The 24,314-nt window shown below is 49.0% G+C and overlaps 1 protein-coding gene across 4 annotated transcripts in view; it reads right to left on the bottom strand.

Moving 5' to 3' along the window:
- The window catches only part of PI4KB (phosphatidylinositol 4-kinase beta), a 26,337-nt gene extending 2,023 nt beyond the window's left edge, over window positions 1–24,314 (bottom strand). The window contains exons 1-12 of one of the 4 annotated variants that reach the window (XM_070396791.1): window positions 23,927–24,314; window positions 21,755–22,001; window positions 17,889–17,987; window positions 15,896–16,832; window positions 11,251–11,295; window positions 8,653–8,880; window positions 7,618–7,845; window positions 5,308–5,417; window positions 4,645–4,749; window positions 4,303–4,426; window positions 2,984–3,249; window positions 140–272 (exon numbers count right to left, since the gene is read on the bottom strand). In XM_070396791.1, coding sequence (XP_070252892.1) covers window positions 140–272; window positions 2,984–3,249; window positions 4,303–4,426; window positions 4,645–4,749; window positions 5,308–5,417; window positions 7,618–7,845; window positions 8,653–8,880; window positions 11,251–11,295; window positions 15,896–16,804 — 2,148 coding nt within the window. In that variant the 5' untranslated portion in view covers window positions 16,805–16,832; window positions 17,889–17,987; window positions 21,755–22,001; window positions 23,927–24,314. The remainder of the gene's footprint in view (window positions 1–139; window positions 273–2,983; window positions 3,250–4,302; window positions 4,427–4,644; window positions 4,750–5,307; window positions 5,418–7,617; window positions 7,846–8,652; window positions 8,881–11,250; window positions 11,296–15,895; window positions 16,833–17,888; window positions 17,988–21,754; window positions 22,002–23,926) is intronic. The other 3 variants (XM_070396790.1, XM_070396793.1, XM_070396792.1) reach the window with 3 other exon arrangements.

Raw genomic sequence — 24,314 nt, 5'->3', positions numbered from 1 at the left:
GAAGCCTCCCAGGACACCAGCCTCACCCTGACTTACTGCCATTTCTGTTCTGTTTGTCCGTAATTTGGGGGGAGCCCACTAGCTCCCCCTCCCATGACAGAGAAAGAACACAGTGAGGCACCTCTCCTTCCTGACTCACGTCCACAAACTCTGTGGTCAGCTTAAAGGCTGACGTCTCAAAGCCCAGGTTTCGGGGAGAGCTGGACAGGATGAAACCGAAGTCAATGTGGATGATGTGGCCCTCTGCGTCCAAAAGGATGTTCCCATTGTGTCTGCGGAGAGCAAAGGAGAGGAAGAGGCAGTGTAAGTCAGTGTGAGGTGGCAGCCTCAAGCTGAAACACTGGCCACATGACACTGGGCGGGGAAGTCCCCTGCCGTGTTTCCTGCTGCCGTAACTCAGTCCAACCTCCTGCGACCTAAAGCAGCAACAGAAACGGGAAATCGGGCACGTAAGCTGCTAACAGGCTGTGGGGTCTGAAATCGCTTTTATTGACAACTTAATAGTTTAAGATTGTAATTCTATCACCCAAACTGACCCCAACCTAGTAGAAAACCCAGAAGCAAGGGAAGAAAGCCTCTGAGGCTCCCACCAGCTGTCACAGAGGCCAAGCAGTTGGCTCAGGGGCCTCAGTCAGAACCTTTTTACCTGTGAGCCCCACCAGAAGGGAGTGGCAGGCTGGGAAGAGTTTAAATGTAAAATAATGTGGGGGCTTCAAGGGCGAGTTCTAACTACCTGATAAGTCATCCCAGTAAGAAATGATGAGCCAGCTGCAGGAAGAGGAGAGTAAAGATGAGCCCAGGTCTGTGACCCCGACATGAATAACCAGCAGGAGGAGGAACAATGAACATACTAAGCATGTGAGGCCTGGCCCATTCAGGATAACCAGCCTCAGTGTCAACAGAGGCTTTGTTAGTCTGAGCTCCAGCTCTGAGGCCACCTTCTCCGGGGTTGGTCTGAGTGGCCAAAAAGGAGGGACAGAGAGAGAGCCAGTCCCACCTGAGTCCTTTCTACTCTGGGAAGCACTACAAATTTAGCCACAAAGGCACACTCTTAAGAGCCAAAAAGATTCTCACTGTCTTAGCCCCACCTCTCATTTTATAGGTGAGGAAACACCTTGAGAGAAGGTCCCGAGCAGTGAGGGGCTCTCTAACAGCGGGAGATAGCTGGGCCCGCATTCTGAAGCAGTTAAAGATCCTAACCTTCCACTGCGGAGCCCTGGGCAGTGTTGCCAGTTCCTTCCACTGGCTGATTCCATTCAGGGCTTGACTACATCTATTCTTTTTTGAGTTACTATTAAAGGTTTCTCAGCTGCCTGTTCCCCTCTCCCCCTTTTTTAAAGGATGAACTCGGACCTTCCAAATATCTTCCTGAAGGAAAGCCACAGGCCTGACCAGCACCTGCTTCCCTGCCCCCATTTATTCAAACCTGCAGCTCAGTTCTAGGCTGTGCCCTCGATTCAAAACCCTGACTCTTAGGGACAGTCTAAAGTTACTAATGTGGCCCCACCCCATAACAAAGAAACAGAATTTCCAGAGGATGAGGCCCAGAAATCAGGATTTTAAAAAGATTCCCAGGTGATTCTAATGTGCAGCTAAGGTTGAGAACCACTGGTCTAAAGCTGGTAAACAAATTCCTTATAAACAATTACATGTTCCTTCAGCCCTCAAATGTAAAGCCTCCACGGGACTCATTTGTAGGGCTGACCAGATGGGGTGAGCACAGGTTCTGAAAGCTCTGACCGCCAGTCCCCTCATAGGAAACACCTGTCTGACAGTGTTTTCAGCTGGTTTCAATAAAGCACATCAGACCGAGCATGCACTTACTAGTAATAGATGCTAGCTTTCTGACAAGCTGCTCTGCTGGCTAGATCCTAAAGTGCTACCATGTCCGGGAGCTCTGAAAGCTCAGGCCACTGTATTTCTGCCTTCCTAGGGCAGCTGCCCATGCCGGTTAAGTGCAACTCACAGGAGCATTCAGGATGCAGACCCTGAGTCACGTCTGGGTGGAATTATTTTTGTGTGCTGTGTTCACCTATGTGGGAAGCCGGGCCTCAGAACGGTCATGTGATATTGGAAATGGCAGCTCTGGGGAAAGCAATAAATACTTAAACGTTTTGAAAATTGTATGTTGGAATAAAAGGAGATTTCAGGGTTGGGAGTTTCAACTCTGTCTCCACCATGCCTCTCATATCTATCTTTTCCTTTCTGCTCTCAGTCACTACCACCTCCCTCAGGTCAGGACTCATTACCTCCTGCTTTGTTGCTTAAAGGCCTAACTAGACCCAACCTCACTCAGTGCCACAGGGTGCACTCAGTAAACAGACTGGGTCATGTCATTCCTCACCTGCCAAGTACAATCCCTCAGCCTCACTGTGCAGGTGCTTCTAGTCTGGCCTCTGCTCACCTGTCTGACATTGCTGGCTACTATTCTCCTGCCAGGCCGCAGAGCCCAAACTTTTCTTAAAATTTGTAATTTTTGTTATTTATTGATTCTAGAGAGAGAAGAGGGAGAGAGAGGGGGTGGGGAGAGAGAGGATTCATTGGTTGATTCTTGTATATGCTCTGACTGGGGATCGAACCCACAACCTTGGAGTATTGGGACAACACTCTAACCAATTGAGCTCCCCAGTCAGAGCCAGGAGCCCAAGTGCTACTCACACTGACTTATTCCTCTGGAACTCTGTGTCCTTCCCCCACAGCTTCCTCTGCCCTCGTTCTCCTTCATCCTTTAAGAGCCTGCTCATTCAAACCCTTGCTTCTCCCCATAAATCCTTCATATCTCGATCCTTTACCCTAGTACTTGTCAGTCTGTCTCTTTGGCTTAATGGCACGTGAACATGTCTGTCTCTGCTTAAAACATGTTGTTTGTCTCATCTTTTACGTCTTGGCAGTGGAAGGTGGTGGTGAGTATACGAAAACTACACGTGAAGGGACAAAGATAACCCTGGAAAAAAGGTTAGGATGGGGTCAGGAATTTACCTACCTGTCCTTGACTTGCAGCAGGTAGCAGACCAAGCAGTAGCCAGCGCAACTTTGCACGAAATTGCGCTGGGCACTGAGGAATGCCTCAGTGGTGTAACTGCCATGCTCCTGAAGGAAGTAATCGAGCAAGGAGAGCTGTGACTGTTTCTTCACCTGGTGGATGGACACAGCGTTGACCACTGGTTCAATCATGCCACTGTCAGCCGAAATCACAAGAATCTTGTATGGCTTGATCCACAGCGGCACTCGCTCCTGTTCCCAAATGGACTGTGAGGAGACACAGGACCATCATCTTTCATTCGAGTTGGGGGAGGGGCGAAAAGCCCTCTATCCCTAACCTTGGACAGTTCCCAGCCCTGGTGGCCTTGGATTCTAGTCCATCAAGTGAGTAAAACCCACTGAGGACCAGGGAGTTTTTAAAGAAAATCCAGGTTCTGACAAGACACAGGGAGGTATATGGCGAAAGGCATCTCATAAGTAGATAGTCCCCAGAAGGCAGAACACAGGAAACCACCCAAGCAGCGAGAGTGGGAGCTATTAATTCAAATTCAAGGAACAGGGAAAAGGATTTAGGTCTACAGAAAGCTTCTCGAGAAAATGAAAATATTTGTATAAAGAACTAGATTAAACAGGTGAAGCTGCTGGCAGGTGACCAACCGAGAGGCTCAGGGGACTGACATCTCAGCACACTGCAACCCATTTACGAAGACCAGATGGGAGTTTTTATTTACTCATTTTATTGAATTTATTGGTTAATAAAATTATATAGGTTTTCTTTAAAAACTCCCTTATCCTCAATGGGTTTTACTCACTTGATGGACTGAAAGGCCACCAAGTCTGGGACAATGGTTTATAAAATTATATAGGTTTCAGGTGTAATTCCGTAATATATCAACTGTATATTGTACTGTGTATTCACACCCAAAGTCAAGTCTCCTTCCAACATAATTTATCCCCCTTTAACCTCTTCTACCTCCGCCCATCCCTCTTTCTCTCTGGCAATCACCATACTGCTGCCCGTGGCTATGAGTTTTTCACTTGGGAGTTTCTGACTAAAGGACAAAGCCAGCACCCTGAAGTTCGGGAATCAGAACGGGTGCAAATCACAAAAGGGCCACAAGAGGTTGCTGTGGAGCTGTGTTCTGTGGCTATACTTGAAGGGGGAGTAAAATAGGGAAGAAAGCACCAGCTTTAGTTTAATCTACATCCAGTTTAGACCTGAGCAGGAAGCTGTCCTCAGCAGAGTTCCTTTGAACAACCTGTGTGGTCCCCTCAGGTGGGCTGCAGTGAGCTGAGTCCCCTTCCTTCTCCCTGTCTTACCTGCAGCTGTTTCAGCACCTGGAAGGCCAGCAGCTCCTGCCGAAGATCATCCCCGCACTTGACAATGACTGACAGGAGCCGCCAATTGGGGAGATGGCCATAGGGAGAGCCCTCTCTGATCCGCCTGCATAAAGAGAAGCAAAAGGTGTCAAGAGGTGATGACAGAGACACAGCTTCTACCAAAAATCCAAATCCAACTCCCCACAAGGCAAGGACTGGGGCTGCCTGGGCGCATGATGGATTTGGGGGGAGCCCAGTGGACACTGGGATGGTGCAGTGAGTTCCTGCAGTTGTCTCCAAGCTTTGAGAGGTCTAGAGACACCTGCCTCCCACCCAACTCACCGCACTTTCTCCTGCCAGGGCTCTTTGAGAGCAACTGCAGAAGGGTCTTCTGGGTCTCGTTTGAAGGCTGTGGGGGTGTGAGCCAGCTGCTCCGAAAGGCGCCGTCTAGCAGGAAGAAATGGTATCATTTGCTTGGAGAAGTTACCCCAGAGCCTCATGTCCCTGTCTGTGGCAGCACTGCCTGCACTATTTCCTTGATTCTAGGCACAGAGAGAAACCTGGGCTGAGAGACTCGTGGAGGACACATGCCACTGATACCTTTTTGCTAACCTGATGGTTTGGAATCATGATGATCACCAGGCCCTCCCATTCCTCTACCAAGATTCTGGTTCAAAACAGCTGTGGCTCCAGCATCTGCATTTTCAACAAGATCTCTACCGATTCTGACATGTGAATCCTTGGACCCACTCTGAGAAACGCTGCTTTGATTCCTCCCTCTGCTGCTTTCATCCCTTTGGAATCCTTTTAACATTTAATTTCTTTCTGTAGTAGCCTAGTAATTTCTCCACCTGCCCCTTCACTGCCTCAAGTTTGGTGGCCTCAGAACAAGGACAGAGTAAAGAGAGAGGAAAAGGAAAGACACAGGCTGACAGAAGAGGAGAAAGAGACAGGCAGAGCCTTAAAGAGGGATGAAAAATGAGAGGCAGTGTGGTCTGGCCATACCGGATATCCCCTGCTGCAATGAACACAGGCTCCTTGCTCTCCTGGCTGGTGATGCTGTCCACAGAGAACTGGGAGATGTTGTCACAGCTGTTGGTGTGCACTTCAGGGAGCTGGGGAGAGCAGGGGATGGTAAGTCAGAAGCGCTAGGCACAGGTCTCGCTTCTTTCACCTCCTCCACAGATCACCTGGAGTGTTTTCTATCTGGAGATTATGATCATTCCCCTCTTCCTAAGTCTGCTCCAAAAACCCTCCCCTGGTTACATATCATCCTGATCACTTGGACCCCAAACTGCCGAGGCACTCACATAGGCCCTACAGTGGTGTTTCTCAAACATCTGAATGCTACTAAAACCATATTCCCATATGGAACCATCAATCTGGATTAAAATTACTGGGAATGGATCTGGAAATCTGAATTTTTTTTAAATCCTCACTCAAGGACCTGCTTAGAGGAAGGGAGAGAGAGAGAGGGACAGGGAGAGAAAGAGAGTAGCATTGATGTGAGAGAGAAACATCGATTCCATGTGTGTTCTGATTAGGGATTAAACCTGCAACCCAGGTGTGTGCCCTGACTGGAAATAGAACCTGCAACCTTTTTTGTATACAGGATGATGCTCCAACCGACTGAGCCATTCCAGCCAGGCTGGAAGTCTGAATTTTTAACAAATTCTCTAGAAGACTCCCAGCACACTCAAGTTTGCAAACCACTGCTATGACCATCACAGAAGGCAGAACTTTTTTTAAAAAATTGATTTCAGAGAGAGGAAGGGAGAGGTAGAGGGATAGAAACATCAGTGATGAGAGAGAATCATCAATCAGCTGCCTCCTGCACACCCCTATTGGGGATCAAGCCCACAACCCTACCCCTACGGGGAATCAAATTGTGACCTCCTAATTCATGGGTCGATGCTCAACCGCTGAGTCACACCGGCCAGGCAGAACTTTCAGTCTTATACTGAGAGCTCCCAAGGCCAGGGATGCATTTACTATTCTCCCTTAACCGTTTGAGTCCCAAGCAGCGCAATCGTGCTGCTTGGTATTTCTCGACATAAAATAAAACAAGCGCTATCACGCTGTTTGGGTCTTTTCGTACTCATTTAGAGAAAGTGCGGTTGCGCTGTTTGGGATTCTTCGACAGTGTTTTTTCAATACCCCCTGGGACTCAAACGAATCGTATGTTTTCTCGACATAAAATCTCAGCAGCGCAATCGCGCTGCTTGGGACTCAAACGGTTAAGGTCCAGAACAGATTCTCTCCAGACTAGGGTCCAGGACCATTTCTTCAATCTAATCTCCCCTTCTCCCTCTAACTATCAAGTCCCTTCCTTTCTTTTTTCCTTTGTACCAGAGCATTTCTCCTCAACTCCATTCATCACTTATTGTACACTGCCTTGTTATCTTAAATGTCTGTGTCCAATCTCCTCAACTGCACTGTAAGCTCAAGGACAGTCTGTCTTTCCCCAAAGTTGTGTCACAACCCTACAGAAAATCCTTCCCTGGCTCCGTACAACCCCAGAATAAAGTTTAAGTTTCTTCCCACAGCTTCCCACAGGATCCTGCCTCCAATCTGGCCCATGCTGGCCTCTCTAGCCTCATTTGTCACCACTTCACACATCATACAAAATTTCTTCCAGGTCCTAAGACGAGCCAAGCTCTCTCGTCTTCCAGTCACTGCATGTGCTAACCCCTCCGCCTGAATAGGTCATTCAAACCCATCTTCAGGCCTCAGCTGAGACATTACTTCCTTGAGGAAATCTTTTGGGGTGTGTCCAACCCCAAGTCTGGAGTAAGTGCTACCCCCACCATCAAGTGCTCTCATAGTTCCCCATCCTCTCCAGCATAACCTGGGTCACACCACACTCCTGGCCAGTCTAATACTCTCTCGTTAGGTCAGAAGCTCCTTGCAGGCAGGGGCCAGTCTTGTTCACTAGCACACGGCACTCAGGGCTGGCACAAAGAAGGCCCTCCATACACAGTTCTTCAGTGAATGAACGAATGTACAATTTACCATTCTCTGCTTTTCTAAAACAAGTTTATATAGCAGGTGTTCAATAAAGATTTTGATTAAATTTCTCTCTCTTTCCTCAGCTTAGAAGTTCCTCCTTACATTTAACCTACATTCCTGCTGGAAAATGAGCTCTACCTGAATCTACTCCAGACTAGAGCTGTTCAGAGCTTTCCCCTTTCATAGCCAACACTACCTGCCCCTCATTTGTGCGCCTGCCTCAGGGTGTTGTCTTGTCTCAAATGCACCAGAAGCTCCTGGAGAACAGGTGTTGTGCCCCAGTATTACCTCTGTGAGTTCCCTCACCTCCACCTGCAGCTCGCCTATGTCGTCCACGGACCAGGCCTCATCATCGTTGTCATAGTTGGGCACAGTACTAAAGCTGCCTGCCCGCTGCTCATGGGTGATACCGCATTCGGGCAGGTTCTCTACGGACCGTGTGCTCCGGATTCGGTTCTCAGGGATCCGGGCGGGGACATTGGTGGTGTCGAAGTTTTCACATTCAAGGACTTCCACATAGATCAGGTAGGGAGCCTGGGAGAAAGTGAGAACAGTATTTGCAATTCACCTGCACCACTGTCCCCCAAATCGCAACTCTGTTAACACAGTTCTTCCTGCTGCCCGCTCCTAGCTTCAACCCGCAATCATCAGTCCCCTGACACCATGAATGCCATATTGGGGAGGAACTTGTCCTATGAACACCTATATAAAGAATTTGGGTGAGAGAGTGCACCCAAGTCTTCAAAATGGTTCAGCTGAGTTTCAAAATGTGTAGATGATGCAGTTGGGCAAACCATTCCAAACTATCAGTTACAACCCATCAGAGAGGTGTGGAAGCCTCTCGGGGCTTGTCCTAAAGACACAAAGACCGGGAAAGAGCGGGGCACTGTGTCAAGCAGGGCTCTATCTTCACTACTTCTAAAAGAAAAACCTGAACCTTTAATACTATTCCAACCAGCAGATAAACTTAGCTAATTCTCTCCAATGTGAATAAGGCATAATCTCTCCTTCTCCTTGCCCACTCTGTTCAGAAAAAGTCTTAGATACAAAATATTTCTCTATTCTTATGTTGCTATATCTGGAAAGCCAATGAGTTACAGAGGGCTACAGAGAGGTGGAGAGTGACTCCCCTGAGACATGGCAAGAGGTGAGCTGGAGAGACCAGGCCTCTATGTTCCAGAGAAACAAAGCCCAAGCAGGGAACAAGGCCTCAGAATCACAACCACGAGTAAAGTTAAGGTGGACACGTGCACACGAACCAGGAAGGAGTCTCGGATGCTGGTCGGGCATCTCTAGGAATAGACACAAACCCTGAACAACCATGAAGTGGAGCCCACCTACCTTGTCCTTGGAGTTGAGGACAACAGCCTGGGTGTGGGGCACGCGGACCACGTGGTGGTCAAAGCCAGCAGTGGGCAGCCAGACTCGGGCAGGGAGCTTATGGTTAAGCAGGGAGAGCTCTGAGATCAGCCGCTGTGTTTTCTGCTCCTTAGTGGGGAGCGTGGCCAACCGCTTGCCGATCGCCATCAAGGACTTGATGAATTCTCGCTCAGGAGCTAGTCTGACAGGCTATAGAGGGATGGGGTGAAGTAAAAGACGGTAAAGAAACCATAGCAAAAAGTGGCCCTCCCACTCAGTCACTCCTGGCCGTGCAGGCCAGGGATCTGTCTGGAGAACCCCAGGGAAGGAGCTACCTCTCAGCCTAGTAGATTCCACCCACCCCTGGCAAACTGAGTTGGGAACAGGTAAAAGAGCCAGCACATTCCTTTCCACAAGCTGTTTACTGAGGGTAAAGGAGTGTGAATCAGGTCTCTGGGATGCACTCCTCTCTGGACCTGAGTTCCTCAGGAACTGTCCCAAGGCTTCAAGATGGGTGGGGGTTACGGGACTCCAGAGCGAAGAGCTGCTTATACCTAAAGTGCTTCACCCACCTTGAGAATGAGGGTGTCCCTCTCCCCACCTGGATCCCTGGCAGAGCCCCAGCCCACAAGGCTAGGGAGGGGAGCTCCAAGTCAATAGCTCCCCTTTCAAAGGCGGACTCACTCCATTCAAATGACTTCTGTTGCTTTACATGGCATCCCCGCCCACCCCACGATTTCTTACAGGAGGTCAATGCGCATGCAGGGGATGAGCAGAGGATGAGCAGACCTGGGATTAGGGGATGATCAATATGGAAAGAAAAAGCAGATGGAGGGAGACTGGTGTGGGCAGGTAGGTGGGGAAAGCAATAGCTCCCTTCACTCCTCAACAATGGCCCTGAAGGCCTGTCTCTTTTCTGTGATTCCTCCTTGGGTCCTCTTCCCCTACTTCTCAGGACGAGGGTCCCCAGATCTGCTCCCTGTTGTGAGCTTGGCTCCGCATGCGAGCACTTCAGTCATTCCCAGAAAGGGCAGTCAGTCTGGGGGGTGAGGTGGGGTGGACTAAGCTAGACGTGAAGAGGGGCTCTTTTCCCTAAGTCCTCCTACCGTAAGGGCATTTTATCAAGTAGCCACCCAGCTCCCAACCTCGTCTCCCCTCAGCTAGATAAGAACAGTATCTCCTCTGTTCACAGAAACAGTATTTCACTCACCAGACTTTTCTCTCCCTCTCTGTGTCTTGCTTATTTTCCTGATTGAGAATGTCTACCCTCACTCCCTCAAACTGCAGAAAAGAGCTTCTTTTGAAAGCTGAGCAGGACCAGGCCCACCTCTGCACGTGTGCAGAGCCAGGTTCAAAGGAACAGCTCATCTCTCAGCCTCTGCCCCACAAGGGGCTGGCTCTGGGGCCCCACATAATGCGACAGGGTGTCTGGATCAGTCACGAATGCTTTGTGAGGCAGGGTTGAAGAGAGATTCAGGAAGACAATAGAACGAGGCTTCTGTGGTCCCTGGAACTATTCCAGGGGCCTAACAGAGAAAGAGAAAGAAAGGAAGAATACTTGCTTCTTCATTCATTCTGATCCCCTAGTGACCCACTCAGGTGGCAAATGGTCACTGTTCCAAGGATCCTCCACCCCAACCAATTCATAATCATTTCAGATTAAAGAGACAGAATTCCTTCCCAGCTTCAAACCAGCATTTGGGTTGAGGGCCCCTACGTCACATGAGCATGTTTGAAATGTGACCCCAGGCCTCCAAATACAGGCTCTGCCACGTGGGAGGAGATAGGAATCATGATTGAAAGGGGATCAGCACAGAACAGAGAAAACTGATTGGGTAGACAAATCAAAAACAAAATGTTTAAAAAAAAATCATCCAAACTCCCAGAGGGTCCAGCATTTCCTCTCACGTCTCTGCCCAGGAACAAGGTCCAAGACCCTGTAGGACCAGAAGGTCAGGAGTTATTCCAGAGGCAACAAGGAAGGAGAATAGTGATTAAGGAACATCCTGGGCAGGGAGCTGGGAAAGGGGAGAACTCAGACCTGGAAGAAGTGTGGTTGAAGCTAAAAAGAAAAAGACTGAGGAGGTAAAACTTTCCTTCAGACCAAATCCTGTTTGCTTTTGGAATCAGCTCACCCAGCACAGGGCCTAGCATTTAGAAAACACTGAATAAATATTTGATGGTCTGACGGCAGAAGCCATGGGGAAAGGGTCCTGGGTGGGAAACAGGATCCTGGGGGTTTCTGCCAAGCAGTTGTTGGCGTCAATCCAGGGGTAAATTCTACCTCTCTCCCAGCTGTTTGATCTAGAGACCCAGGAGCTGGGGGCTAAGTCACACTGCATCCCAGCTGTCCCTGGGAAAAGGATCACTGAGCTCCACTGAGCCTGGGCTCAGGGCACTGGCAACAGGCAGGGGACTCCTCCAGGCCTGGGAGGCCTGGGAAGGAGGAGCTGATCTCCCAGGAAGAAAAGGCACCTTTTCACGCCAGCCTTGGCCTGGGGACTTAGAAGACCTGGGGACGGAGAGGAAATGCGGCCATGGGGGGAGCCTGCCACCCAGTCCCAGCCTGGCCCCACTTACGGAACTGAATGAGTTATCAATACTCTCGGTGCTGGAGGAGAGCTCCTGGGAAAGGGCCGAGGGCAAGGGGAGAAGAAAGGGGCAGGGAGGGAGGGGAGAGAGACAAAGGCAAAGAATTTAGGTCCAACTTGGATCATACCTGCTTCTCTTGTGTAGCTCTACCTTTCTGCTTTAATGAAAGAAAGTCAACCCAGAAATGCCGCCTGCCCAGAGTTATGGCACTGTGGGAGATGCTGGAAGGCTAGCTCAGACCTGGGGCCACAGGGGTGAAGAGACAATGGCCTCTGTTTTTCACTTTCTTCCCTTCCCTTCTTGCCTGCAGGAACTTTCCTCCCAGGACAAAACCCTAAAGCTGAGGTAACCCTGCTCTCAACCAAACCCTTCTCTGTGGAGGCCACACAGAGGGACTGAATTTAACAAGCTGCATGGCCCCTTACTGCCTACACTGGAAATCCTGTGTTCCTCTACCTTCTTGGAAACATCAAGGAGGAAGCAGAAAAGCTAAACTTTTGGTGCCAGGTGTATCTCCTCTCTTATCAGCCTCAGTATCACCCTGGGAAGCCTCCTCCCAACCTTAAATTATGTGACAAGGGGTATCACAGACCCATGAGCATGAAACCTCTGGGCTAGATGCTGCTGGAGTAAAGGATGAATACCCTTCCTACCTACCAGACCTCCACAGGCTTGCTATCAGGCTATTTCACGTGACATTGCTGTTGTAAGTTGGGAGCGAGGTCCTGCCTTACTCCATCTGAGAAAGCGGAGCAGCTGAGCAGCAGCTGTCCCGGTCCCAGCCTAGGGTGTTTACCTAAACCTTGCCTGTCTTACTGGGATCCATGAGCAAAACAGGGGAAAGGGCCCAGCTCTCATTCAGTGGCTCTGCTACAGCTCATGCACAGGCCCATCCTGGGTTCTGTGCCACAAGCTCCCCCAAAGCAGGGAGAAGGGGCAATATTTGTGCACAACCTGCAGTTAGGGGAGGGCCCTGAACTTAAGAGACAAAGTCCTGGGAGCTCTCAGGGCAGAAGGGCAGTGGTCACTGAGCTTTTACTCTGCAATTAGCATTTCAAGCATCTACTTAATCCAATGCCATGGTATAATAAGTTCTATTCTGGCTGGGGGTCCTGTAGTCAGGCCGTTCCTTGAAGAATCTGGGGAGAGAGGCACTGTGAGGGAGAAGCCAAGCCAGACACTCCCAAAGCAGGAGATCTGAGGCAGTGAGGATACCAGTCTATTATGACTTAGTGGTTCAACTTCTACCCATGCACTGGTGGGGGAAGTAATAGCAGGGAGGAGGATACTGGCTCCATGAACAACGATCCAGCTGATTCTCCCACAGACAGGCCCTGTCTGACTCATTAACAGCCTTGGGGGAAGGGAGGTATATCATGATCGACTCCTCTCTCCTACTCTGTACACTTGAGTCACTCATACTGAGTCAGCTCCAAGGAGAAAAGCTGCGTCCAAGAAGCTGATACCGCACCTTATCGGGCTGGAAGGCCCACTGGGGCTTTCAGTGTGACATGCAGCAGATTTCTCTGTACAAAGGTTGCAGTTCTGGAAAGACAAAGCTGATCCACTAGCGAGTCACTATGTGGGGCAGGGTGTGGGATAGGACATAACTCGGCCCCTCCCTATGCCAAACGATTTACCATTTGGTTATAAATGGGAAGGGAAACTGCCTGGAAGAGGTGGGCTTTGGGGACGGGTGAGGGGAGAAAGCAGTGCAAGAGAGCCGAGGGTCGGGAGAGTGTCAAGGACCCTCCTTGAAAGAAAACAGGAGTCTCCGTGAGATCAGTGCAGAAGAGAAGCAGCCTTCTCAGGCCTCACCCTCCAGCACCTCCACTGCTGGCAGGAGCGTAGGGTTAAACTCAGAACCTATGGGGAAAGCAAGGGACGGGAGCAGTCAGGTCTCCTTCTGGCAGCGGTTCTCAACCTGTGGGTCGGGACCCCTGAAAATACATCCTGCATATCAGATATTTACATTATGATTCATAACAGTAGCAACATTACAGTTATGAAGAAGCAACGAAAATAATTTTATGGTTGGGTCACAACATGAGGAACTGTATTTAAAGGGCCAGAAGGTAGAGAACCACTGATCTAGAGTCTCTGTTCAGACCTTACATAGTTATGCGCCTAGTGTTAGTAAGCTGTGTACGGCTTCCGTATATGTAGGAGACAACTTTTCAAGAATCAGAAACTCCACCAAAAAAACTGTTCAAACTAATAAATTCAGTAAAGATTCAGGGTACAAAATCAAGAGTCACAAACTAAACAGTGCCCTAGATAATGGGGTCTCCATATTACTGTATAAGTTCCTGGAGAGAAAGACAGCATTTTATCTTCCATCCTCCACTGCCTCCAGCACAGGGCTTTACACAGTGTACAAGCTCAATAACTATTTGTTGAGTGAATAAATGTTGCACGACAGGGGAGAAGGAGAAGTATTGGTATTTGGGGGACAAAGGTCTTGATGACAGATGTATCCTCAAAATGCCAAAGGCATGTGGAGAGACCTCTGTGCTGAAGATTCCAATGCTTAGACTCCTAGTGACATTCATGTTTATTCTCTCTCACTTTCACTCGCACATCTCCTGAGGAGCTGCAGTGGATTCGGGTGTCTCATTCTGCCAGCATCAGATAACCTAGGAGGCTGGGATGTACTGTCTCCTTCCTTTCCTAGATCTGGTGTTCCACCACAAAGAAGCCAGGCTGGGAAGAATGGCAGCTGGCGAGGCCACACTAGAGGACTCAGGCTCTCACAAAAGACCTGATCTCAGTGTGCTGCCCATAATCTCCCCTGAGCAGGGGTCAGATGCCAGGAAGAGGGACTAAGGATTAGCACAGAGGAAGAAAAACCCTGAGGCTTCACCCTTTCTGATGCTAAGATGAGGACAAAACACACAGAGAAAAGGCAAGCCTGGCAAGAGGCACCTGGGGTTCACTTCCAAGTGCTCGCACTCCTACTGCTACAGACTTGACCCCAAGAGGAAGAATCCCAAACCTTTTATGACCCTAGTCTCTCCAGACCTGGAAGATTCTTCTTGCTTTGTAACAGCCCCCTTTGTGGCCTTGGGCTTCCCTGCCAACTACAACCAGAAATTAAAACGGTCCTTTTTGGTTCTGAGAACAGGTGGGCTCTGCCCATGCACAGATGTGGAAACCTAGATGGCTAAAGCCTCGGCTGTTCTTCCCCAAATGGACTCTGACAGCTGAAAACCCAGGAAAGCAGATGCTGAGAAATAACCAAGACAGATCAGCTGAATGATTAGTACCACCAGCTGTGATGTGAGGTCTAGTCTGACAGACACTAGTTGAGAGACCTTGGGCAAATCGTCTAGCCTCTCTGAGCCTGTTGACTCAACGGTAAAAAATAAAAAAAAATCTGTCTGCTAGGGTGGTTGTGAGGATTAAATGTACAATACTTCACATGATGCACATAGTAAGTGCTCAATAAATGTTAGCTCTTTTAGCCTGTTATTAAATGATCATAATAAAATACTGAGTTTCCAGAGAAAGTAACTCTATAGTCTCCTTCCTCCTGTGCTTTCCCTTTCTTAGTCACTATGACCTCCTTCTTGCTGAAAAGAAGTCCCACTGTATCAAAACTGTGGGTGGGTTATGTGTCCCACAAAGGCAGATGCCAACACCATGGCTATATGCATTTTCCAACAACTGCAAATTCCTCATTCTTTTCTCCCTTCTTTTCTATGCTGGGCTGGTAGCCAGGATGGGAGCTAGGCTGGTGGTGAGTCAGAGGGGGGAACTGGGGCACCATTGTCTGGCTGGGATACCAGGTCACTGACACTTGGTTGTCCACTGGGCAACTTCCCCTGTATCTGTCCAGATGTGGAATGGAAGGTGAGTATAACCTACTGACGGGCTTATCTCTTCCCTGCTCTGCATCCTAAACGGACATCCACGACTGCTGTGGCTCAGTCTTCTTTCCAGACACTGGGTATGTCCGTGATTCACTCTATACCAAGATGGCTTCCTGCTTTCTTTGTGCTTCTCCTAAATGATTTGGGAAAGTTCAACCAACATCCCTTCCCCTAAAAAAAGGCAGGTAGCAGGCATTCTGCAGATGCCTCAGTGACAGGGAATGAACCTTACCCTTATGAAAACAAAAAGCAGGATCTTCAGGGAGTGGGAGGGAGGGATTATGAAGAGGAGTGGTCAGGAGAATGAGGCTGAGGTTCATATCTCCCCTTCCCCAGCACACACAAAATTCACACATATAGTCCCTTCTCCTCCCCATGGTTGCTGCTCTGAGAGGTTCTGGTAGATATCCCAGGTCTCAAGTCAGGGTGGGAGGGTCTCTGCCACAGTTCTCAGAAGGTAAGGAGTTAATGGAATGGCAGTGCGGTTTAGTAAAAACAACATTGGCAGAGTCAGGTGTACCAGCCTTGCTTTTAGCTCTATGACCTGAGACAGGTCACTTTATCTCTCTGGGTCTCTGAGTTCTTCCTTTGTAAAATGAGGCAGCTGGAATACATGAATTCTAAGGTTTTTTTCCATTCTAACATTCCATGCTTTTATCAGTGAAATGAAACAGATGGAAGGAAAGAAAAGGACAGAGTGACCCTATGTCAGACATCCTGTCTCCATGCCACCTTGCCCCTGTCCCTCCCAGGGATTTTACCTCATCCTCATTCTCCACTTTGGGGTTGCTGGCTGTTCGTTTCAGGTTGCTGCTGAGACTTATACTGGCGGTGGCATCTGACTTAGAGCGCTGGTGAGTCCTTTTAGAGGGAGACAGCCCTGTGTCAGGGGCTGGGCTCAAGGAGGGCAGCTCCCTCTTTCGGTGAGCTGGCTTCAGCTCATCTGAGAGGATCAGCTTCCGTAGCTTGGTCCCACGGGAGTGTCGTTGAGTGGAAATGTGCATGTCTGAAGAGTAGGCCCCGAGCAACAGGGCACACTGTAGGGAAAAGTTAATGCTCTGGCGGCATCGGTGGACTATGTAGGGCTTGATGGCGTCACCTACGTCCTCATCCATGTGGATGTACATGTTAAGTAACTGGGGCAGATAGAAGTCCACGTCCTCATTGCGAAAGCAGAAGAGCCGATTGCCGATATAGGCTTGCACTCCCGGCTCCTTGGAGTTATACAGGTATGAAATGGCCATGGAGATGTCAAATAGTTTTGACTCAAACAGTCTCAGCAGCCAAGACTGTTTGGCTGAGTTGTTCTGCCGCCGCCTTCTTGCTCCCTTGGCTGTGCCCGAGGCCACAGTGACCCCCATCTCATCTTCCTCCTCTCTTATCTGGGCAGGAGGATCGTCCAGGCAGCGGATCTCACTGTCCACACCATCCCCATTGACCACCTCCAGTGGAGTGCCTCTGCTAGAAACGGCCACGCCTCCATGCAAAAGCTTGACCTTCTCTAGCACCTCCTGGCAGGCCTTTTGGGCCACTTCGGGGTCAATCACTGATAGTTCCCCGACCCCCTCCGTGATGACGCTTAGCAAGGAGCCCCCGTTATTCCCTGGTGGACCAGGAGTGGGCTCAGAAGTTGGCTTCAGGGTGGCAGGTTCCACTACCGTGTCTCCCATGGCCACAGCCAGACTTCGAGCTTCCAAGCTACAGGAGGGAAGAGGGAGAAAGGAACAGAAAGGGAGACACAAAAACATATAGGTTAGTGGTGCCATCCTCAGGTCTTCCCTTTGCCATGAAACCTTCCTAGGCACCTCTTCTCTTTCTGTCTATCTGGACTCCTTCAAAAACAGATGAAAAGTCATCTCCCGCCAAGAAGCTTTCCCTGACCACCTCCCCTCTGATCACGGCTTTCCCCTTCATTCCTTCTGAATTTAGTTACTCAGCTTGGGCTCTGTTCCTAACTTGTATTTACAAAATGTTGCTTTATATGTGTTCTGTTTATACAGGGTTACAAGTTCTTCAGCTAGGTTGAAAAGCAATTCTGGTCTTATTCCTTCGTCCCTATTCTATCTTTGTGCTCTTCCCACGTCTCGTTTTAAATGCCCGCCCATAACCTTTTTCTTTTCCTCTTTGAATTGTATTTCCTTACTCATTAACACTCCATACACAGGTCCTGGGTTTGTATTTCCTTACTCATTAACACTCCATACACAGGTCCTGGGTATCTCACCTTTATTTAGTATTAAAGTCTTGATGTATTTTTCTAGTTATTGATACATTTTTACCTTTCCTTTTAGAATCAAAGTTTCCGTGGAATAAGGGCAAGCAATACCAGGCCAAGCTTCATTTAGAAATAAATACCTCTAAAACATTTGTCTGACTTCATGATGTCACTTCCTCTTTCTCCAGGGCTGTGACAGCTAAAGCATAGCGAAAAGAGTCTGAACGTGGGGTCAAATAGGCTGTAGTTAAAAAGTCTGCCATTATGAAATGTATGAACTTATGCAAGTCATGTGGCTTCTGAGTTTCCGTTTCCTCGACTGCAAAAATGGGAAAAACATATCTATACCTCACTGTTGCCACGCAGAATAATTAACTTCATGCATGTAAAAAGATCGAGCATAGTCCCTGGCACAAAGCAGCACTCAATAAATGCTAGCTGAATCCTAATTACTGAAAAGCTTAGTAAACAGTGTGTGTGAACCTGTGTGCGCGCACACGCATATACTGTTTATTATAAGGGAAGTGAATTACAGTTACCTCGTTGTTTGAAAATCTTCCAAAACATTTATGACAGCCCTCTGCTATCCCAACACTACTTTCCCCATTATCATATACACACTCCAAGAACTGGAGGGGCTGTGGAGAAAAAAAAAAGGAAAAGAAATTAGGCTGGAACTCATGGGTCTAGAACATCTAAAGAACAGGGAGAATAGGAATTACACAACCAGGAATCCCTCTCTGGAGGGAGTCTTGGGAGGAATTTCAGCGAGAGAACACTGCTGACAAAAGCCATTGCCTTCCTAACATGATTCTCCAGAGGCTCACCAAATCCAGATCAGGAGAATCAGTGCAGAACAGAAAGAAATTTCAAAGTAAGGACTGGGAGAGGCACGGTGTTAATGTCAGATCAACCCAGCTCAAGAGTATGACTGTAGTCAGCTCAGAGGCCTCCTCACAAAAATGCAGACAGAGTGAATCTAAAACATGCTCAAGGATACGGGCAACAGAAAGGCAGAGGCTGCTGTCGAGCTGGAGTGCAGGTAATTTATAACTAATAGTGGCATCACCTTTGACCCTAGTGAACCTGGGTGCATATACTTTGTGGAGGTGGAAGGAGGCTCCAGATACAGATGCACTAGTCACTCTGGAAAGCCCCATTTTCCACTGCCCCTTCCTACACCTCTAACATGTTAAGAGTCAAGGTTACTTTCATCTGCCCAATATTATGCAGTCTCGCTCCCTGCCTCCCAGCAATCAGCATTAAAATCTCACGGGAAGGCAGAGAGAGAACTCTTCTGTTCTCAGAGATCACCAAAAAAGGCTACTTCAGTTTATTTTTCTCCCAACTCTGTCAAGTAAGAAGTTCACCTCCAAATTTAATATCCCGATGCAGTCTGAGTTTGTCATTGGTAAAATAGGTGGCAACTCTTTCACTATACTCTCCCCAAATTATGCAGTGCCTTCTGAGCAGTAGAACCAGCATGGCTGCCTGCATGGATCTGTCTCTACTCGCAACTATGGTTGCACAGGAATAATAATAAGAAAGCTTTAATCATCCCCTGCCACACCTCTATAGGGCATTCTGCACCAGAAGGTCATTCTAATTCAACTGGGACCACTACCTTTTAGGTCTACTTAGAAACTCACATGACAGCTTCAGTTATTTTATGCAAACAGCCCTTTTGCTTCTCAATCTCTCTATGCTTGGCACATCTTTCCCCTTTTCTCTACTCCAGAGACTTTCAAGTCACCAACACCTCATAAGGTCCACTTTTCCAAACTTCCAAAGAAAATGAAGTTAAGACATTCTCCCACATACAGCGTCTCAAATCTCACTAGGAAATGCAGTAGTTGTCTGCTCCAATTGATCACAGTGGCGGTTATTACTGGCACGAGTAAAAGAGGTAAGGATAACATCATTTCTTTCACCTGGGACTCAGCTAGGAATCCCCTATGACAGTATTCAGGGGACCTTCCCACTGAACAGAAACCCCATTTGGCAGCTCTTACTCCCCAAGGAACCAGATGATGTCAAGAGGTGCAGGAAAACCAGACTTCTCTCCTACAGAAGCAGCTCTGCACTGGAAACTGCCAAGCTGGGCCTCCCTCCTGGCCTCTCTGAGCCTGCATCCGAAGCAAACATGGGGGGGAGGAAGTCCTGAAGGGAATGTAGGTTGTTTTTGTTAAATGTAGACAATAAAAAATAGGAAAGGTGTTTTCTAAAATCTAAATCCAGACATGGTCCTCAATATCAATTCTTTCACTTTCAAATGCAAAGAAAAAACAGCATTGATAAGTAACCATTCTAAAGTGAAAGGACTAGAAAGTGAAAGGAAAAAGGAAGAAACGGGTCCTGCAATCAGCACCCTTCTCCTTACAAGCCAGAGAATAAGTAAAAACGGAGAGAAGAAAACCCAAACCTTTAATATCAAAGGACTCCCCTGGCTCTCAATGGCATTCAGACGCAGGAAGCTCCACATGTTGCACTAGGTGCCTGATCTGGCCTTCCAATGAGACTGGAAGGGAATCGAAGAGGCCTCCCCTACCCTGCCTAGCAGCTGGCTTCTAGGAAAGGCGAGTGAACGGCTAAGTCTGGGCAATGTCGGGAATCCTCATCTGAGCATCAGAGGGTTTTTCAGAGCAGAGCAGCGGTAGAGGGCAGAGGGGTTACAGGCATGTGTTCTGTGTGATTGAGCATTTAAGTAAATGTCTCCAGAGGACCCTGGGGTGAGGGCGTGTTATCACTTAACTTGGCTTTCCACTTCTCTTCACCTCAAAAGATTCTATGCAAACAACCCTCCATTGGCCTCCATTAAAGGATTTACTGAACTGGTCTCTGCTAGGACAGGATGATAAAGAGCCCTGAATCCATCCCCTCACCCAGTTCATCATTCCCTTCTTCAAATATGTTTCCATGGGCTAAATAAATATGAATTGGTCCAGAACAATCCCCATGTTTTTATATGTCCCTGTATTTTCATAGAATGGCCTTTAAAAGATCATCTGATTTCGTGCTCTGTCTCCAAACAGATAGGTGAGATCAACTTCCCTCCTCCTTTGAGATGGATCATATGAATTGGAAAAAGGGAAAGCAGAGCCAGTATCTTCATCCCACAAGATGGGTAGTTAAGAGAGCCTGTTAGAGTTAATGGAGCCCAGCCGGCGTGGCTCAGTGGATGAGCAACAACCTTTCTATTTCTATTTCTCTCTCTCTCCCTTCCTCCATCTCTAAAATCATTAAAAACATTTTTTTAAAAGTTAATGGAAAAGAGGGAGCATCTGATATCTTGCTCCCCAGTGTATGTCATCAGTTTGGCTCAAACTCATAAGAATTCTTTAAAAATTGTTAATGGCCGAAACCGGTTTGGCTCAGTGGATAGTGCGTTAGCCTGAGGACTGAAAGGTCCCAGGTTCGATTCCGGTCAAGGGCATGTACCTGGGTTGCGGGCACATCCCCAGTAGGAGATGTGCAGGAGGCAGCTGGTCGATGTTTCTATCTCATTGATGTTTCTAACTCTCTACCTCTCTCCCTTCCTCTCTGTAAAAATCAATAAAATATATTTTTTAAAAAATTGTTAATGGAAAAGAAAGGGAGGTTCAAATATGTTATTTAAGGTTTCTTTAATAATGACATTAAAAAATGACATAATCACTTCCTTAAATGAAAATGACATAATCATATAGACAAGAGGTATAAATCCTAGAGCTTAATCCTCTTTGTAACAACTAATAAATCAAGAAATAGAGACACAAGCATTTTATCTAAAGCTCTGGCAATAACCTTCAGAAGTGAACACTGAGCTAATTAAGAGGTTAACTCTAAAGGAGTAGAAGAGATGAATGGAAAGGGACTGTTGCTTTTCATCATAAACTCTTATGTACCACTGGATTTGTTACCAAGTACACATATACCTTTAATAATGATTTTTTAAAAGGCTGCTCTTCAAAAGAGACTCCACATCACTCTAGGCTACCTGTTCTCCTGTTGAGAAGTTCCTTCTCATGTTTTAAGGTCTAATTCAAACCTTACTTTAAGGAGGTCTCAGCTCATCTTTCCCCCTTGACCTCAATGATAGAGATGGGAGACTGAGTACTACTTTTTCCTTGTAGAAACGAAGGCCCAAGCAGTCAAGCAGGCTCAAGCCCTAATAGGAACCAGGTAAATGGTTACTCAAAGCCCCAAGGGAGGTTGGCATCAGGAGAGAGGGCATTCTCAAGCTACCAGCAGGGGGGCAGGGAGGGCAGTGGTCTCAGGATAGTTAAGTCAATATTGAATCAGGCTGAGAACTCTCTCTGCAGTGCCATGGAGCTAGTCTAAGCAGATTCCAGACAGACAGCCCAAGCCAGCTCCGGAGCCTCTGCTGAAACAGACAGACAACAAAGAAAGCAACCTGTACACTCACCTCTCTCTGAACTGATCCTCCCTGCTGCCAGCCCCACATGGGCTTGGACTAGGTTCTCTCTTATCTCATGCCAATTACTGAAAGGTTCCTCCCAAAGTTCTTCCCCAAATCAAAGAATCTCAATTTGCTGCTTTGGATGGTGTTCAGCAAATATGTTCTCATGCAGTGTGCACCCAGCTCTGAGAAGCAGGAAAACCAAGGAAATATGATTTCTCTCCGGAAGTGCTTCCAAGGAGTAAAGCTGCTCCTAAAAAAGGGAGGTAATGAGTAGACTGCACTCTGGCTAATGAGGACAGACAAGGGAGAAGTGGGATGAGGTTGTGTGATGACTTTCAAACAGGCCTGGAGTCGGAAGATGAGTGGAACTTCACGTGTCCTCTTTGCTATCGCAGGCCGAGAGAGAGACACGGCATGCAAGGGAGCAACGAGTTTCCTACGTCCCAACTCACTCCAGTTCTCTTCTCCAGCTAGCGTCCTCAAAGGTCTTGGCCACAAACATACTTTCCACCTATGGAATCTGCACTTACAGATCAAGTACAGGAGGACGAGCTCAGCAACTATTGCACCTGGGGGGAGGGGGGAGCGGGGACGAAGACAAGGTAGACGAAAGAAGCAGGCCTGGAGCTTGTCTTCCAAACAGATGTACTCCCGTGGATGTAGACTAGACCAAAGGAAAATTCTCCAGACAACTAAACCACTACTAATAACTTTTGTCGGAGAAACCCAGGATGCTTTGTAAAAAAAAATAAACTGAGTCTATCCCCCGCCAACCCATATCCTGCTATTAGCCTATCACCGCACTGATGCCTATAGAGTGGGCCCCTGTCCCCAAAATGCCACTCGAGAGGCCAAGCAGGAAGTCACATGAACCCAGAAGTCCTGGTGCTGAAGGCACAAGCTCTTCCCATGGTTCCTGGGCTCCTCTTCCCAGCTACCCTTGGCCCACCCCAGCCCTAAGCGCTTTCAGAATAAACCAGAACGCCTCCAACCAGACAGTACACGGATGCCTTTGGGATCTGGGCAGGGGTGGGAGCACAGTCTACACTTGGATCCCTTTAAGACAAGCCTAAAATTATATAATTTAAAAAAATATATTTTTTTTTTCTCACAACGTCATTCAGTTTCCAGGCAGGACTGTTCATCCCTCCCAGAGGCGGACCCTGAGCAGTCAGCAAAGTGTAATCCGACAGGGACCTCTCCAAACTGCTCCATCCTCCACCGACACCCTCCCGGCCAGAAACGCGCTGGGACAGCCGGGGCGCCCCCTCCCCCCAACACATTCCTTCTTAGTTCAAGGTTTGGCTGGTCCTGGAATAAGAGGTCTGTGGTGATAACAGAGGACGACAGAGAGCACACAGAGACCACAGGAAACACAGGACCAGGTGTCACCGGGTCCGCAAAACCCCGCCCCTCCAGGGAGAAGGGGTCCACGTTGGAAACCCTGAACCGGAGGAGGGGCAGGAAGAGACCCCCAAAGGCTGGAGGACTGAGGAGTGGGGGGGGCGGGGGAGTGCAAGGAAGTTACCGGAATCGCGAACCGCTCCAGAGGAGGGTGCGGGTCACGGTTAAAGTCTAACTAAAGGGCAGTTCGGGAAGGACGATGAGACCCTGGCGGACAGGGACACGGGCAGCCCCTGGGCGCCAGGAGCGGGGCCCCCGGTGGGCGGGGCGGTAATGGAACCCGAAGAAGCGAGGAAGGGAAGGGGGGCCGCAGCCTTCAGCTCAGGGAATGGGACCCGGGCGGGGGCTGCACAGAGACTTTGTGGAAAAGGGCAAAACACGGAAAGGGAGGCAGGCGGCGGCCCTGGGCAAGGTTTGGGGCAGGAGCACAGGCGGGGAGGACGGACAGAAGGGACATTGTAAGGGGCGTCCGATGCGAAAGGGGTTCACGGCTTGAGAGACCACATAATTCGGGAAAGGCAGCAGGGATGGGGGGGGGGGGGGATCCCCGGGACAGAGGGAGGAGCTAAACAGAAGAGGAAGCCAAAAAGCTGAGAAGTACCCCAGGCTTGGCTGGAAAAGGGGGAGAAGGAAGCCGGGGTGCAGCTGCCACCGGAGGGCAGTTTTGTAGTCGAACCTACGTGTGGGGGCGGGGAAGGCTGTGCGGGACGGGGGGGAGAGGAACCCCCACAACACAGGGCAAGGGGGGCTCACGGAGTAGGAGTCGCTTACCTCCGGGGGACCCCCGCGGAGGGGGTGCGGGCGGTCGGGGTCGGGCTGCCGACACCGCCGCCTCAGCAGCAGCGGCCGCTCCTGGGTTCCATTGGCCGCCTGCGCTTCCCTGACAGCGGCCGCGGCGGCTGCACCAGGCCCCGGCGGCGGGGCTGCCCTCGGCGCCGCCTGAGGGGGCCTTCGCGCTGCCTCAAGTTCGGCCGGGCTACACAAGCTCCTCTTCCTCCCTCCGCACAACCAAGATCCCCCCCAAAAAATATCCCCAGTAGGGCTTGCTTCTTCTAAATCCAAGCCCTTTTCCTTGGGCTGTGCTTCCCTGCTTCTCCGACGCTCAGGCCCCTACCATCCCATAGTAATCTAAGGAGTCCAGTGAGCTGCCTGAAACATG

This window comes from Myotis yumanensis, unplaced genomic scaffold (assembly GCF_028538775.1).
Source record: "Myotis yumanensis isolate MYYU_CA2020_CCGP unplaced genomic scaffold, mMyoYum1.0.hap1 SCAF_17, whole genome shotgun sequence".
In the NCBI taxonomy this organism is placed as follows: Eukaryota; Metazoa; Chordata; class Mammalia; order Chiroptera; family Vespertilionidae; genus Myotis; species Myotis yumanensis.
Note: the sequence above shows the minus strand (reverse complement) of the source record. Positions and strands in the feature narration are given on the sequence as shown.